The 17,873-nt window shown below is 47.0% G+C and overlaps 1 protein-coding gene across 1 annotated transcript in view; it reads right to left on the reverse strand.

The window, feature by feature from the left end:
- The window catches only part of LOC140402554 (basic phospholipase A2 nigexine-like), a 397,963-nt gene that overhangs the window by 364,238 nt on the left and 15,852 nt on the right, over positions 1-17,873 (reverse strand). Inside the window, exon 2 of the mRNA XM_072490405.1 lies at positions 9,099-9,264. Within this exon, the coding sequence (XP_072346506.1) occupies positions 9,099-9,264 (166 nt within the window). The remainder of the gene's footprint in view (positions 1-9,098; positions 9,265-17,873) is intronic.

Below are 17,873 nucleotides of genomic sequence, written 5' to 3' on the forward strand. Positions count from 1 at the left end.
TCCACAATAAACATGGAGCACTGCCCTCAGTAAACATGGAGCACTGTCCACAATAAACATGGAGCACTGCCCACAATAAACATGGAGCCCTGCCCACAATAAACACGGAGCACTGTCCACAATAAACATGGAGCACTGTCCACAATAAACATGGAGCACTGCCCACAATAAACATGGAGCACTGTCCACAATAATCATGGAGCACTGCCCACAATAAACATGGAGCACTGCCCACAATAAACATGGAGCCCAGCCCACAATAAACATGGAGCACTGTCCACAATAATCATGGAGCACTGCCCACAATAAACATGGAGCACTGCCCACAATAAACATGGAGCCCAGCCCACAATAAACATGGAGCACTGTCCACAATAATCATGGAGCACTGCCCACAATAAACATGGAGCACTGCCCACAATAAACATGGAGCCCAGCCCACAATAAACATGGAGCTCTGTCCACAATAAACACGGAGCCCAGCCCACAATAAACATGGAGCACTGCCCACAATAAACATGGAGCGCTGCCCACAATAAACATGGAGCCCTACCCACAATAAACATGGAGCACTGTCCACAATAAACATGGAGCACTGTCCACAATAAACATGGAGCACTGTCCACAATAAACATGGAGCCCTGCCCACAATAAACATGGAGCGCTGCCCACAATAAACATGGAGCACTGCCCACAACAAACATGGAGCACTGCCTGTGGTGTTGGGTGCTCTGAGGTACAGATGAACCAACACGGTTGCAATTGGTACAACGCTGTTTTATTCCAACTTGTTATTTACAGATCTGTCTTGGTACTCCGCACGTGGTGACTCTCTGAGTGTGTTGTTAATTAGGTCCTGTCCTTCTCCTGGTCTCCAGATGGACTGCTCACCAGGTGTCATGTTTCTTGTCTTATACTGTCCCTGTCCTTGTCTGTGATTGGCTGCCGTGCTATGTGTGCTAATTGGTCTGTTGGTCTGTCTATCATGATGTGTGTGTTTGAATATCATGACACTGCCCACAATAAACATGGAGCACATCCCTCATCAAAGATGGAGCACTGCCCACAAGAAACGTGGCAATAACCTGCCCATGACAAATGTACAGGCTCCCAATTAGTGACACGGCTGTCTGATGTATTTGCTCATTTGCACTTAAAAACCAAAATTGTACGTCTGTTTTAACTTGCTGCTTTGTATTCTGATAGTGGGAGATTCCCAGGATTTCTAAGTAACAGCAGGTTTCCAGTTAAATTGGGTCATTCATTCAGGTGACCAGCTTTTCAAATGTCAAAAGTCGGACACATTGAGAATCCTTGGGGAGCTCCGAGATGATGCTCATGTTGAGTGACCAATGGCAGGAGTCTGGGGAAGGGGCAGTTCAGATTAGGAGACCATGTGATGACATCTCCCAGAATATGTCCAATCAGATTAGCTTAACCCTTTAAAGACTCCCAATTATTGAAGGCAGCGGTTTTGAGCGACAGACTTCTATTTCAATGGACCCAATCTTCCGAGGAATGACGATCACTGATCATCGGATTGCCACTCCTCTCACACTTACTTCCCTCGCCGCTGGTCTGTGATGTGGAGAGATGCCAACAGCACGGGCCCAATTCCCGCATCTTCTGAGGTGATCCATGAAGGCCCCGCCTTCTCAACCTTGACCCTCTCCTGAGGTGTGGTGACCCTCAGGTTAAATCACCAACAGTCAACTCTCGCCTCAAAGGGGAAAGCAGCCTAAGGCCACCTGGGATTATGGCAACTTTACCTTTTTCACTTACCTTGAACCGGAATTCATATTTTCCCACCTGGATCTCTGAACAGGGCCTCCCGGGAAATACTGAGCATAACTGCTCCTGGAGTCGGTGCCTCACAGAGCAGGAACAATGGGGTAGTTACCCTGAGTAGCCCCTGTAAATTACCCCCAGCAAACCCTCTAAATTACCTCAGTAACGCCTATACATTACCCCCAGTAACTCCGATAAATTACCTCCAGTAACCGTACAAGTAGGGATTAATGGGTCCTTTTCATATTGGCAGGCAGTAACTAGTGGGGTACCACAGGAATCGGTGCTGGGACCCCAGCGATTCACAATATATATTAATGATTTGGATGAGGGAACAAAATGTAACATCTCAAAGTTGGCAGATGATACTAAATTAATTGGGAGGGTAAATTGCGGCGAGGGTGCAGGGATCCTACAGCAAGATCTGGACAGGTTGGGCGAGTGGGCAAACCAATGGCAGATGCAGTATTATTTGGATAAGTGTGAGGTTTTCATTTTGGAACAAAAACAGGAAGACAGATTACTACCTGAATGGTTGTAAATTGGGAGAGGGGAGTGTGCAGCGGGACCTGGGTGTCCTTGTGCACCAGTCGCTGAAGGTAAGCATGCAGGTGCAGCAGGCGGTAAAGAAGGCTAATGGTATGTTGGCCTTCATTGCGAGAGGTTTCGAGTATAGAAGCGGGGATGTGTTGCTGCAATTGTACAGGGCCTTGGTGAGGCCACACCTGGAGTATTGTGGGCAGTTTTGGTCTCCTTCTCTGAGGAAGGGTGTTCTTGCTCTCGAGGGAGTGCAGCGAAGGTTTACCAGACTGATTCCAGGGATGGCGGGACTGTCATATGAGGAGAGATTGATGAGGTTGGGATTGTTCTCGCTGGAGTTCAGAAGAATGAGGGGGGATCTCATAGAGACTTATAAAATTCTAACAGGACTAGACAGGGTAGATGCAGGGAAGATGTTGCCAATGATGGGTGTGTCCAGAACCAGGGGTCAGAGCCTGAGGATTCTGGGTAAACTATTTCAGACAGAGATAAGGAGACATTTCTTCACCCAAAGATTGGTGATCCTGTGGAGTTCATTCCCACAGGAAGTAGTTGATGCTAAAACTTTGAATATATTCAAGAGGCGGCTGGATATAGCACTCGGGGAGAATGGGATCAAAGGCTATGGGGAGAAAGCAGGATTAGGCTATTGAGTTGGATGATCAGCCATGATCGCGATGAATCGCAGAGCAGGCTCGAAGGGCCTAAAGGCCTCCTCCTGCCCCGATCTTCTATGTATCTCTGTATCTGCTTCAAACTTGCGATGCCTATCCTTAACCTTTTCTCATTGACACTTTTTGTAGAGTGCATATTTTCCCACAGGGATTTACTGTCAATGTGACACTCAATGGGTATGTTTCCCAAATCCCCTAATCCCAAAATATCTGTCAATATCTGAGATATATAAAAGGCCATATCCACCACCTCTACAAGGCTTGTCATCTCAGCAGCCAAAGTGCTTTTGACCACTCTCCTTATTTTCTTTTTTACCCACACAAGAGGGCAACAAAGGAAAATTATGAAAATTCCTGCACTTGAAACCCCATCATATCAATTTGCGTAGGATGCATCACTATAAATTATGAGTTTCAAGTGCCTAAGGTCACCTAAAACCGGGAACCTCAAAACATGCTCTTGCATTTTTAGTTTGACCAATGATTTATTTGCTCTCATTATGTCTTCCACTTTGGGATCATTCATTTTTGTATTCAACTTTAAGACATCAAAACTAATGTCTGGTCTAGTCTGTCGACCTAACCAATTCAGTGCCCAATTAAACTTCGCAGTTGCTTTTTTTCCAACTTTCAAACCACTGCGTCTTTTTGTTAAACCCGACCACGACTAATTGCTATTGGGCTGATGCTGTGCAAATAAGATTGCTGACGTAAAGTTGCCCCTAACTTAGTCTGTCCGATTTCCAGTTCAACATATTTAAATGCACCAGATGCCTGACTTTCAACCCTGAATTCTTTCCTCAAACCAGAGATTACAATAGCTTCAAAATCACGAGTCCCACCCCACAAAAAAATCATCGACATGCACCATAAAGATGCCAGAAAGAATTCCTTTATAGTGCCAGTAAAACATTGTCGGATCTGCTTTCAACTGGCAACAGCCTAACTTTAACAAAACTGACCTCACCAAAAACTACCAGACTCTAGATGCAAATTTAATCCATAAACACATTTGTTCAACTTCCAGAATACGCCTTCTGTGTTAGCTGCTTCTTTAGGAGGACGGAGAAAAATGTCTCTCTGGAGCTGATGCCCCTGCAAAAAGGCAGCTTTTATATCTATAGATTTGCATTCCCATGCCTTTGTGGCTAATAGAGCCAAGGAGGTCTTTAAAATAACCTTTGCCTCCATCGGTGAATCTACCCTTAATCCTGATCTTCTAATTTTTCTTCAAATCCCCTTGCCTCAAGCATGGCCTTGGCCTCATAAGTTCCATCTGGAAGAACCTTTTCCATGCATATCCATCTGTGGGATAGAGCTCTTTGTCCCCTATCTGGTACTTCCGTGTATACCCCAAATTCACTCCAACTATGCAGTTCTTGTTGTTTGGCGTCTTTGATAACTTCATCAAACTTATTGGAGGCCACCAAAATCTCACGTTCATGTGGGCTTCTACTCCTAGTAGCATTCATAGTCTTACCCATGTTCCGAGACCTTGACAAACTATGTCCCCTCTCCCGCCTGGTATCTCGTTCAGTACTGCTACTGCTTGATCTTTTCCTTCTGTTGTGGGATGTCCTTCCAATAGTTCTCGACTTTTTCCTGTGAACCTGTTCACTATCCGATGTATTATCTGAACTGGCACTTGGTTTCTGGTCCTCCATTTTTGAACTTGGTGTTTCCAATCCATTGTCTTGACACCCTCCCATGTATTCTGTACATTCAACCAGTGCTCATACTTTCTAGTGGCATTCCCTGCCATACTAATAATAGTTGCATCCTTCCATTGACTAGATCCTTCAGGCAAGAATGTCACTTTTGTACCAACTTTTGGCAGTTGTCCTTTCGGAAAAATTACCTGTTCTAATTCATCAGAAGTATTGTGTTCCTCTACAGAAACCCTGTCCATATCAGTTAACTGGTCCTCGTAGTTCTGTAACACATGTGTATCATATGACCCTGGTTCTTCATCATGTCTGTTTGCTCTGTCTAAATTTGAAAATTTGTAATCTGTACCCATTATCCTTGATGAATGTACCCTAACTCTTTGATTGCCATGTTGCAAAATAATTGTTTTGCCATCTATGCCTATGATCTTCCCTGGGCCTTTCCATTCATTAAAGTTGTCTCTCTTATAGTATACTGTGTCTCCTTGCTGAAAAACGGTATTTGATCGCTGTACATTACGCCTCAAAGCTCTGAGAATTCTTTCAGAGTCTTCTGCTTCCAAAAGAGCTTTTCTGCTGTTATGTAATGCATTTAAATGCTCAGCAAAGGCAGAGCTAATTGTAGTCTCTTCACAAGCTGGAGGCTGGTCATCCAAAATGGACGGAATTTAAGGATTTCTACTAAACACTAATTGACAGGGACATTCGCCCCAACCATCTGCAACAAATTATTTGCATGTACCGTCCCTGCTAAAGCTGAATTTAACTTGCAATTTGGTCTATCTGGCAACATTTTCTGGAGCATGCCATTTATTACTGCATGGTTTCTTTCACACACACCCTTACTAGATGGGCTTTCCGCAGCTGTATTCATAACAGTGATATTCACATTTTCACACATATCCCGAAACTCATCATTAGCAAATTCTCCCCCGTTGTCTGTAAGGAATTTTCCAGGGACCCCAGTCCTGGCCCTACCATTTTCCCACCATCTGATCCAGGATTACTCTCTTTTCTTGACTTTGTAAAATGGTTGATTGACTAAATCTGGTTGCTAAATCGACAAAATGCCAAATAAATATATTGTGATGGTGTCCTTCTGTACTTCCTATAAACCTCACAGTGATCACTAACCTGTTCTATCAGCTTAGTTTAGACTTCATCCCTTACCCCTGCATCCTTTAATAATTTTTCAGCCTCCGAGGAGACGCATGCGCAAATTGCCAATGCAGTTTTAATACAATAAGCTTTCTAGCAGCTAAAGTGATTTCCAACTGATAATAACACATCCTTAACAACTGCACCTGAAATACTATTTGTCAGTAATGGAATACAATAGTGTACCGACTGTGTAAATTGTAAGTCCACCGTCTTTCCAAAAACTGTTGCCTTATCCTGTTCCATATCCAGTTTCATGTGTGCTTTCTTCATCGACGGTCTGCTCAGAAACAAAGGTATCTGACTTGATACAACATCCGTGCTGTTGGAATGATTCACTCCGGCAATATTGCAAGGGATCACCACTCTTTTCAGCGACTTCAGAGTATTATCATCCCCAAACCTGAAACTTGTGGAACTTTCAAATTCCTTTACCTTGTGACGATTTTCAGCATTCAAAGAGTCCAGGTAACATTTTAACCAGTCAATTCCACACACAGTAGATGTGCAGCCACTGTCCAATACAGCACAACTGAAGGATTCTGCAACCAACACCCTCATTATCAGAGTAAAACTGCTTGTTACCAGGACAATGCCTTCTTTCTGCTCACTATCGTTTTCCCCTTCTGACTCTTCCGTGTCATGTGTAGCTTAGGGTTAGGGTTAGGACAGTTGAAAGCATAATGGTATTGAGAGTCATACCGAAACATTGATTTATTGTACAAACATTTATTGTACCCCGGGCATTTCTGGGGTTCATCTTCCTATTCCCATTCTCCATGCCCCTCCTCCGATTATAGGTTCTAAATGGGTTTCTGTCCTCATAATGTCTGGGTCCAGATCTCCTTCCAGACTCTCGTAACCTGTTCGTAGCCATATGATCTCGCCATCCTGTAGTAGTGTATCTTCCATAGTCTGCTTAATTGCTGACTGACCCATTTGTGTCGTAAGAGCCATAGGAATTTAATGTTTCCCCAGAAACTTCTTTAATGCCTCTATCATCTGATTGAACAAGGTATCATTATCCACAACCTTAACTCCTGTCAAAACCAGGAGCCTATCCAGATTGGTCACTCTAGCAAGTCGAGTGACTTTAATGCCAACACAGACTGTGGAAATTCCAGGCGGTGTTTGTGCAGACTCCTGTATAGTCTGCTAAATTCCATTATATAATCCTCAATAGAAATGTCCTCTGTTTTCCAGAATCTATTAAATTCTGACCAAGCTTCATACACACTTAACAAGTCCTCCTTTTGATAAATCTTATCCATAAAACGTAATCGAGTCTCCAGACCTTCTCCTAAATTTAATTCTTCCAATTCCAGTTCCGAAAACACTTTGCTTCGGATTTAACTCTCATAAGGTAGAGAAAGAGCCAATGACATACCTTGTTTCCTCTTTCCCAAGGCAGTTACCTTAGTCCACATAACAACTGCACTTCTCCATTGGTCATGCGATCCACTTTCAGAAAATAATGGTGGATAGTCATATCCGGCCACCTTTGTCCGAGGTTCAGCCATATTTATATATATTTTTTTAGTCTTCTCACTCACTGCTTGGTTGAGTCTGGAAACGTTGTATCTTTCAGCCCTTCACATTTGCACAGCAACCTTCCTGTGTTACCAATGGTAACCTTGGCAGCTGTTGTGGAAAGAGTCAAGAGTTCTGCTCCTTTTCACAAACACCTTTATTTTCCTTTAACACACTCTGTACAAAACTCGATCGCCACATCAAAGATCACCTGAAGCCTCTTTACATGTCAGTCTCAATTATTGGATACTTAACATAAATGAGACATCTAATTGGAATGTCTCTTCACCCATTCCTTAACATGGTGTTCAGGGTAAGATCCTGGCCTGGAGCGAGGATTGGCTGACTGGCAGAAGGCAGAGAGTGGGGCTAAAGGGGTCTTTTTCAGGATGGCAGCCGATGACTAGTGGTGTGTCTCAGGGGTCGGTGCTGGGACCACAACTTTTCACAATATACATTAACGATTTGGAAGAATGAACTGAAGGCACTGTTGCTAAGTTTGCAGATGAAACAAAGGTCTGTAATATTGAGGAAGCAGGGGGGCTGCAGAAGGGCTTGGCCAGGCTAGGAGAGTGAGCAAAGAAGTGGCAGATGGAATACAATGTGGAAAAGTGTGAGGTTATACAACTTAGATGGAGGAATGGAGAAGTACAAAGGGACTTGGGAGTCCTTGTTCACGATTCTCTTCAGGTTAACGTACAGGTTCAGTCGACAGTTAGGAAGGCAAATGCAACATTAGCATTCATGTCAAGAGGGCTAGAATACAAGACCAGGGATGTACTTCTCAGGCTGTATAAGGATCTGGTCAGACCCCATTTGGAGTATTGTGAGCAGTGTTCGGCCCCGTCTCTAAGGAAGGATGAGCTGGCCTTAGAAAGTGTCCACAGGAAGTTCACAAGAATGATCCCTGGAATGAAGAGCTTGTTGTCTGAGGAATGGTTGAGGACTCTGGGTCTGTACTCGTTGGAGTTTAGAAGGATGAGGGGGGATCTTATTGAAACGTACAGGATACTGCGAGGCCTGGATAGAGTGGACGTTGAGAGGATGTTTCCACGAGCAGGAAAAACTAGAACCAGAGAGCACAATCTCAGACCAAAGGGACGATCCTTTAAAACAGAGATGAGGAGGAATTTTTTCAGCCAGAGGGTGGTGAATCTGTGGAACTCTTTGCTGCAGAAGGCTGTGGAGGCCAAATCACTGAGTGTCTTTAAGACAGAGACAGATAGGTTCTTGATTAATAAAGGCAGGAGAATGGGGATGAGATAATCTCAGCCATGATTGAATTTTGGAGCAGACTCGATGGGCCGAGTGGCCTAATTCTGCTCCAATGTCTCATGGTCTTATGGTCTATAAATTACACCAGTAACTCCTGTAAATTACCCCCAGTAACTCCCCAAATTACCCCCAGTAACTTTGAGAAATTACTCTTAGCAGCTCTGCTTGACTGAACTGGAACTCAGGGTGTCAGTGACAAACAGCACAAGGTGTATTTATCCCTAAACCAACATCAGGAAAATAGATCAACCTGGTCATTATAGCATAGCTATTGTGGGATCTTGCTGTGTACAAATTGGCTTCTACCTGGAGGCAGTGATAAGGACGATAGAGAAACAAGCTCTGTCTCTCTGAGGAATGTCTGCTCTCTGCTTTGTACCAGAGTAAAACCTTGCTGATTCTCAGCCAGCGCAAACACCCACATCTTCACGGAGAGAGTTTTTACACAAGTATCGTCTCATTTTACCTGTCGAGGTCATCAACTGGCTGGTTTCCACTTCCTCCAATCCTGCAGAAACAGCCGTAGTTCCTGTAGCGCTCGTACGGGAGAGTGGGATTGACGCAGTGAACAACGTTTAGGTAGTTCCTCATGTTTTTCCGATCTGTGACTCCCTGAGCAGGGATCCAAATTGCTACAAGAGGAAAACAAAATAAATTATTGTGTCAGGAAAGCCCTGGTACAGAGTGAGCAGGGAGACAATTTACCAACACGCCGATTTAGAAAGCAGAAGAATGGCAAAAGAATATTCCTGAATTCAGCAGAAATTTCGGGCTGGATTCTCTGATTTTGCGGCTATGTCCGGAGCAGGTGTCTAGTTTTACAATGAAAAAGTTGGCGCCGCCCCCGCACCGATGCTCCGCCTGGTGGGAGGGGCTAGCAGCCACGCCACGTAAAGCCCCCGGCTCCCCTGCAGCTACGGATGGAGGATTGCCGAGTCCGTGGCCGCGCATTGTGCACGGTGGATCCTGCAGCACCCGCGGACCCGGCCTGCCAGATAGTGCCCCACTGTAACCCCCTTGCCACCCCTGGCCCAGCCCCCCACCAGTCCCCCCAGCCCCCGCCAAAGCCCCCCGGCCAGTGGAACGACTATCCCCCCCGACTGTGGGGGCGCTGGACACAGTCCGCAGACCCCACGCGAGGTCCCAGAAAACTGTGAGCACACGCGACCGACGCCGTTGGAATATCGGCCAATCGGGAGCGGAGCATCGGGGGAGGGCCTCGGGCTACGTCCTGAGGACGTCCCAATGGTGTGCGGCGGCGTATCAGCGATTATGCTGTTTTTCAGGGGGCGGAGCATCTGAAAAATGGCTCCGCCCCCGATTTCGGTGTCGAAACGGATTCTCCGGCCAATCGCTGAACGCGATTCCGGCGTCGGCAATCGGAGAATCCTGCCCTGCGCCTCGGAACCAGGCCATTCGGCCCAACAATTCCATGGGCTAGATTCTCTGTCACCCGCCACCAGTAACGGGGTTACTGATCCAGCGGAGAATCGCGCGCCGGGTGAAAAGCGGGATCAGCGCACGATGGGCGGGATTCTCCGATTGCCAACGCCAAAATCACCCTTTTAACGCCGAACTCGGGGGCTGCGCCTGTCTTCCGATGCTCCACCCACCAAAACGGCATCATCGGTGAGGACGCCGCTCGCCGTTGGGACGGCCTCAGGACGACACCTGAAAGCCCTCCCCCGATCCCCCCCCCCACCCCCCGATGGACAGCGTGGATCACTTGTGGTCTGAGATTTGTCAACTCGGACCAGAGTTGAGAGCTGCGGACTGTGTCCAGTGGCCCCACAGTCGGGGGTGGTGGGCGGGCTGGGGGGTGGGGGTGCAGGGGGACGCTCCTCTGGTGACGGGAGCTTCGGCGGGGGCTGCAGGGTCACAGAGGGTCACTATCTGGCAGGCCTTGTCCGCGCGGCCGGCACCATGTTGTCCGGCGTGACAGCTGTCGGTCGTCACCGTGCGCAATGCGCGGTCACACGGACCCGGCAATTCTCCGTCTGTATCCGCAGGGGAAGCCGGGGGTTTACGTGGTGCGGCTGCTCGCCCCCCACTGGGTGGAGCATCGGTGCGGAGGCGGCGAAGACTTTTTGGCCGTAATACTGGACACGTTCTCCGGACACAGCCTCAAAATCGGAGACTCCAGCCCGATGTTCCGACCCCCACCCACAGCGGCAGTGAGCTGCACGCTGGGTCATGGGCATCCAGTAAAACCTGATTAACAGGCTGGAAACCTGATTTTCCTGCTCCCCCCGGGATGCTCCAGGCCTCTCAGCCGGGATTCAGGCGGGTGTGGATTGGCGAGGGTATTGGCAAGCGTTGCCCTGAAGCTGTGCACCCCGCGGTGGGTCAAGGCAGTAAGTATGTAACGAACGTGCCCCCCAAAGTCCATGGATGGTGCCCAGCCCCCCACAACACAAATCCTCATGGTGTGAGTGACAGCCCCTCGCCACACCAAACGCAGCTAAGTGCTTCCTGCTGTGAAACAGAGGAAGTCAAAGCACTTGGCGGCCCACTAGCCGAGTTCCGACAGCATCCCACAGGATTCACGCCATGCATACATTTCTATTGCGAGGGAGAGGGAATCGCTCCTGGGCACTGCTCCTGGTGCCAGCGCAGACCCGGAGCGATTCTAGTCCAGCGGGAAATCTTGGTCGCCCGCATGGAGAATCCAACAAAGAACAAAGAACAGGCCCTCCAAGCCTGTGCCGACCATGCTGCCCGTCTAAACTAAAATCCTCTACACTTCCGGAGTCCATATCCCATCCTATTCATGTATTTGTCAAGATGCCCCTTAAACGCCTCTATCGTCCCTGCTTCCACCACCTCCTCCGGCAGCGAGTTCCAGGCACCCACTACCCTCTGTGTAAAAAAGTGCCTCGTACAAAGAACATAGAACATAGAAAATACAGCACAGAACAGGCCCTTCGGCCCACGATGTTGTGCCGAACCTTTGTCCTAGATTAATCATAGATTATCATTGAATTTACAGTGCAGAAGGAGGCCATTCGGCCCTTTGAGTCTGCACCGGCTCTTGGAAAAAGCACCCTACCCAAACTCATCACCTCCACCCAACACCAAGGGCAATTTTGGACACTAAGGGCAATCTATCATGGCCAATCCACCTAACCTGCACATCTTTGGACTGTGGGAGGAAACCGGAGCACCCGGCGGAAACCCACGCAGACACGGGGAGGATGTGCAGACTCCGCACAGACAGTGACCCAAGACGGAATCGAACCTGGGACCCTGGAGCTGTGAAGCAATTGTGCTATCCACAATGCTACCGTGCTGCCCTTAAGAACAACTAAATCTACACTATATCATTTTACCGTAATCCATGTACCTATCCAATAGCTGCTTGAAGGTCCCTAATGTTTCCGACTCAACTACTTCCACAGGCAGTTCATTCTATGCCCCCACTACTCTCTGGGTAAAGAACCTACCTCTGATATCCCTCCTATATCTTCCACCATTCACCTTAAATTTATGCCCCCTTGTCATGGTTTGTTCCACCCGGAGAAAAGGTCTCTGACTGTCTACTCTATCAATTCCCCTGATCATCTTATAAACCTCTATCAAGTCGCCCCTCATCCTTCTCTGTTCTAATGAGAAAAGGCCTAGCACCCTCAACCTTTCCTCGTAAGACCTACTCTCCATTCCAGGCATCATCCTGGTAAATCTCCTTTGCACCTTTTCCAAAGCTTCCATATCCTTCCTAAAATGAGGCGACCAGAACTGTACACAGTACTCCAATTGTGGCCTTACCAAAGTTTTGTCCAGCTGCATCATCACCTCACGGCTCATAAATTCAATCCCTCTGTTAATGAACGAGAGCACACCATAGGCCTTCTTCACAGCTCTATCCACTTGAGTGGCAACCATATATAAATGATTTGGAGGAAAATGCAACTGGTCTGATTAGTAAGTTTGCAGACGACACAAAGGTTGGTGGAATTGCGGATAGCGATGAGGACTGTCGGAGGATACAGCAGGATTTAGATTGTCTGGAGACTTGGGCGGAGAGATGGCAGATGGGGTTTAATCCGGACAAATGTGAGGTAATGCATTTTGGAAGGTCTAATGCAGGTAATGAATATACAGTGAATGGTAGAACCCTCAAGAGTATTGAAAGTCAAAGAGATCTAGGAGTACAGGTCCACAGGTCATTGAAAGGGGCTACACAGGTGGAGAAGGTAGTCAAGAAGGCATACGGCATGCTTGCCTTCATTGGCCGGGGCATTGAGTATAAGAATTGGCAAGTCATGTTGCAGCTGTATAGAACCTTAGTTAGGCCACACTTGGAGTATAGTGTTCAATTCTGGTCGCCACACTACCAGAAGGATGTGGAGGCTTTAGAGAGGGTGCAGAAGAGATTTACCAGAATGTTGCCTGGTATGGAGGGCATTAGCTATGAGGAGCGATTGAATAAACTCGGTTTGTTCTCACTCGAACGAAGGAGGTTGAGGGGAGACCTGATAGAGGTATACAAAATTATGAGGGGCATAGACAGAGTGGATAGTCAGAGGCTTTTCCCCAGGGTAGAGGGGTCAATTACTAGGGGGCATAGGTTTAAGGTGAGAGGGGCAAGGTTTAGAGTAGATGTACGAGGCAAGTTTTTTACGCAGAGGGTAGTGGGTGCCTGGAACTCGCTACCGGAGGAGGTAGTGGAAGCAGGGACGATAGGGACATTTAAGGGGCATCTTGACAAATATATGAATAGGATGGGAATAGAAGGATACGGACCCAGGAAGTGTAGAAGATTGTAGTTTAGTCGGGCAGCATGGTCGGCACGGGCTTGGAGGGCCGAAGGGCCTGTTCCTGTGCTGTACATTTCTTTGTTCTCTTTGTTGTTTGTTTCAAAGATGTATGAACATAGACCCCAAGATCTCTCTGCTCCTCCACATTGCCAAGAACTCTACCGTTAACCCTGTATTCCGCATTCATATTTGCCCTTCCAAAATGGACAACCTCACACTTTTCAGGGTTAAACTCCATCTGCCACTTCTCAGCCCAGCTCTGCATCCTATCTATGTCTCTTTGCAGCCGACAACAGCCCTCCTCACTATCCACAACTCCACCAATCTTCGTATTGTCTGCAAATTTACTGACCCACCCTTCAACTCCCTCATCCAAGTCATTAATGAAAATCACAAACAGCAGAGGACCCAGAACTGATCCCTGCAGTACGCCACTGGTAACTGGGATCCAGGCTGAATATTTGCCATCCACCACCACTCTCTGACTTCTATCGGTTAGCCAGTTCGTTATCCAACTGGCCAAATTTCCCACTATCCCATGCCTCCTTACTTTCTGCACAAGCCTATCATGGGGAACCTTATCAAATGCCTTACTAAAATCCATGTACACTACATCCACTGCTTTACCTTCATCCACATGCTTGGTCACCTCCTCAAAAAATTCAATAAGACTTGTAAGGCAAGACCTACCCCTCACAAATCCGTGCTGACTATCCCTAATCAAGCAGTGTCTTTCCAGATGCTCAGAAATCCTATCCTTCAGTACCCTTTCCATGACTTTGCCTACCACCGAAGTAAGACTAACTGGCCTGTAATTCCCAGGGTTATCCCTAGTCGCTTTTTTGAACAGGGGCACAACATTCGCCACTCTCCAATCCCCTGGTACCACCCCTGTTGACAGTGAGGACGAAAAGATCATTGCCAACGGCTCTGCAATTTCATCTCTAGCTTCCCATAGAATCCTTGGATATATCCCGTCAGGCCCGAGGGACTTGTCTATCCTCAAGTTTTTCAAAATGCCCAACACATCTTCCTTCCTAACAAGTATTTCCTCAAGCTTACCATTCTGTTTCACACTGTCCTCTCCAACAATATTGCCCCTCTCATTTGTAAATACAGAAGAAAAGTACTCGTTCAAGACCTCTCCTATCTCTTCAGACTTAATACACAATCTCCCGCTACTGTCCTTGATCGGACCTACCCTCGCTCTAGTCATTCTCATATTTCTCACATATGTGTAAAAGGCCTTGGGGTTTTCCTTGATCCTACCCGCCAAAGATTGTTCATGCCCTCTCTTAGCTCTCCTAATCCCTCCTGGCTATCTTGTATCCCTCCAATGCCCTGTCTGAACCTTGTTTCCTCAGCCTTACGTAAGTCTCCTTTTTTCTCTAAACAAGACATTCAACCTCTCTTGTCAACCATGGTTCCCTCACTCGACCATCTCTTCCCTGCCTGACAGGGACATACATATGAAGGACACGTAGTACCTGTTCCTTGAACAAGTTCCACATTTCACTTGTGTCCTTCCCTGAGAGCCTGTGTTCCCAACTTATGCACTTCAATTCTTGTCTGACAACATCGTATTTACCCTTCCCCCAATTGTAAACCTTGCCCTGTTGCACGCACCTATCCCTCTCCATTACTGAAGTGAAAGTCACAGAATTGTGGTCACTATCTCCTCTAAACCTTGCCCCTCGCACCTTAAACCTATGCCCCCTAGTAATTGACCCCTCTACCCTGGGAAAAAGTCTCTGACTATCCACTCTGTCTATGTCCCCCATAATTTTGTAGACCTCGATCAGGTCGCCCCTCAACCTCCATCGTTCCAGTGAGAACAAACCGAGTTTAATCAACTGCTCCTCATAGCTAATGCCCTCCATACCAGGCAACATCCTGGTAAACCTCTTCTGCATCCCTTCTAAAGCCTCCACATTCTTCTGGTCGTGTGGTGACCAGAATTGAACACTATACTCCAAGTGTGGCCAAACTAAGGTTCTATACAGCTGCAACATGACTTGCCAATTCTTATACTCAATGCCCCGGCCAATGAAGGCAAGCATGCCGTATGCCTTCTTGACTACCTTCTCCACCTGTGTTGCCCCTTTCAGTGACCTGTGGACCTGTACACCAAGATCTCTCTGACTGTCAATACTCTTGAGGGTTCTACCATTCACTATATATTACCTACCGACATAAGACCTTCCAAAATGCATTACCTCATAGTTGTTTGATTAAACTCCATCTTCCATCGCTCTGCCCAAGTGTCCAAACAATCTAAATCCTGCTGTATCCTCTGACAGTCCTCATTGCTATCCGCAATTCCTCCAACCTTTGTGTCGTCCGCAAACTTACTAATCAGTCCAGTTACATTTTCCTCCAAATCATTTATATAGACGACGAACAGCAAAGGTCCCAGCACCGACCCCTGCGGAACACCACTAGAAAAAGGCCTTCAATCAGAAAAACATCCTTCCATTGCTACTCTCTGCCTCTATGACCGAGCCAGTTCTGTATCCATCTTGCCAGCTCACTTCTGATCCTGTGTGACTTCACCTTTTGTACCAGTCTGCCATGTGGGGCCTTGTCAAAGTTCCTTACTGAAGTTCATATCGACAACATCCACTGCCCTACCGGTATCAATCATCTTTGTGACCTCCTCGAAAAACTCTATCAAGTTAGTGAGACAGGACTCCCCTTCACAAAACCATGCTGCCTCTCACTAATACGTCCATTTGCTTCCAAATGGGAGTGGATCCTGTCTCGAAGAATTCTCTCCAATAACTTCCCTACCACTGACCTAAGGCTCATCGGCCTGTAGTTCCCTGGATTATCCTTGCTACCTTTCTTAAACAAAGGAACAACATTGGCTCTTCTCCAATCCTCCGGGACATCACCTGAAGACAGTGAGAATCCAAAGATTTCTGTCAAGGCCTCAGCAATTTCCTCTCTTGTCTCCTTCAGTATTCTGGGGTAGATCCCATCAGGCCCTGGGGACTTGTCTCCCTTAATATTTTTTAAGACACCCAACACCTCGTCTTTTTGGATCTCAATGTGACCCAGGCTATCTACACACCCTTCTCCAGACTCAACACCCACCAATTCCTTCTCTTTGGTGAATACTGATGCAAAGTATTCATTTAGTACCTCACCCATTTCCTCTGGATCCACACATAGGTTCCCTCCCCTGTCTTTCAGTGGCCTAACCCTTTCCCTGGCTATCTTCTTGCTTTTTATGTACGTGTGAGGCACGATCAATTTGTCTGGAGACGAAGTTGAATCCAAACTGAGGCTTTATTATTATCTGATGTGCGGCCTCCCACAGCAGCTGGCGAAATGGCTGCGGGCTGGAGGACACGCATATTTATAACCCACCTCCTGGGCGGAGCTAGCATGCAGGGGCCACAGGTGAACCTGTAGTGCAGGTTCTACCGTACAACCTCTAATATCAGAACACTGTGGTTTACCACAACATGTAAAAATCCTTGGGATTTTCCTGAACCCTATTTGCCAATGTCTTTTCGTGACCCCTTTTAGCCCTCCTGACTCCTTGCTTAAGTTCCTTCCTACTTTCCTTATATTCCACACAGGCTTCGTCTGTTCCCAACCTTCTATCCCTGACAAATGCCTCCTTTTTCTTTTTGACGAGGCCTACAATATCTCTTGTTCTCCAAGGTTCCTGAAATTTGCCATATTTATCCTTCTTCTTCACAGGAACATGCCAGTCCTGAATTCCTTTCAACTGACATTTGAAAGCCTCCCACATGTCAGATGTTGATTTGCCCTCAAACATCCGCCCCCAATCTAGGTTCTTCAGTTCCCGCCTAATATTGTTATAAATAGCCTTCCCCCAATTTAGCACATTCATCCCAAGACCACTCTTATCCTTGTCCACCAGCCCTTTAAAACTTACTGAATTGTGGTCACTGTTCCCGAAATGCACCCCTACTGAAACTTCTACCACCTGGCCGGGCTCATTCCCCAATACCAGGTCCAGTACAGCCCCTTGTTGGACGATCTATATATTACTTTAAGAAGCCCTCCTGGATGCTCCTTACAAACTCTGTCCCGCCCAAGCCCCTCGCACTAAGTGAGTCCCAGTCAATTTTGAGGAAGTTAAAATCTCCCATCACAGCAACCCTGTTGCTTTTACTCCTTTCAAAAATCTGTCTACCTATCTGCTCCTCTATCTCCCATTGGCTGTTGGGTGGCCTGTAGTAAACCCCCAACATTGTGACTGCACCCTTCTTATTCCTGATCTATACCCATATAGCCTCGCTGCCCTCTGAGGTGTCCTCCCACAGTACAGCTGTGATATTCTCCCTAACCAGTATGTTATGGGCCAGGGTTTAGAGAAACCCAAAGTGTATCATGGAGTTCACCTGACCCACAACTTTTAATAGATTGTGGTATGTGGAGCACACGGCCCACTCTACAGGTGTGGTACAGCAGAAATTTCAGCGGGAGCAGAGTGCAGGGGCCTGTCG

Source organism: Scyliorhinus torazame, chromosome 25, assembly GCF_047496885.1.
Source record: "Scyliorhinus torazame isolate Kashiwa2021f chromosome 25, sScyTor2.1, whole genome shotgun sequence".
Classification (NCBI taxonomy): domain Eukaryota; kingdom Metazoa; phylum Chordata; class Chondrichthyes; order Carcharhiniformes; family Scyliorhinidae; genus Scyliorhinus; species Scyliorhinus torazame.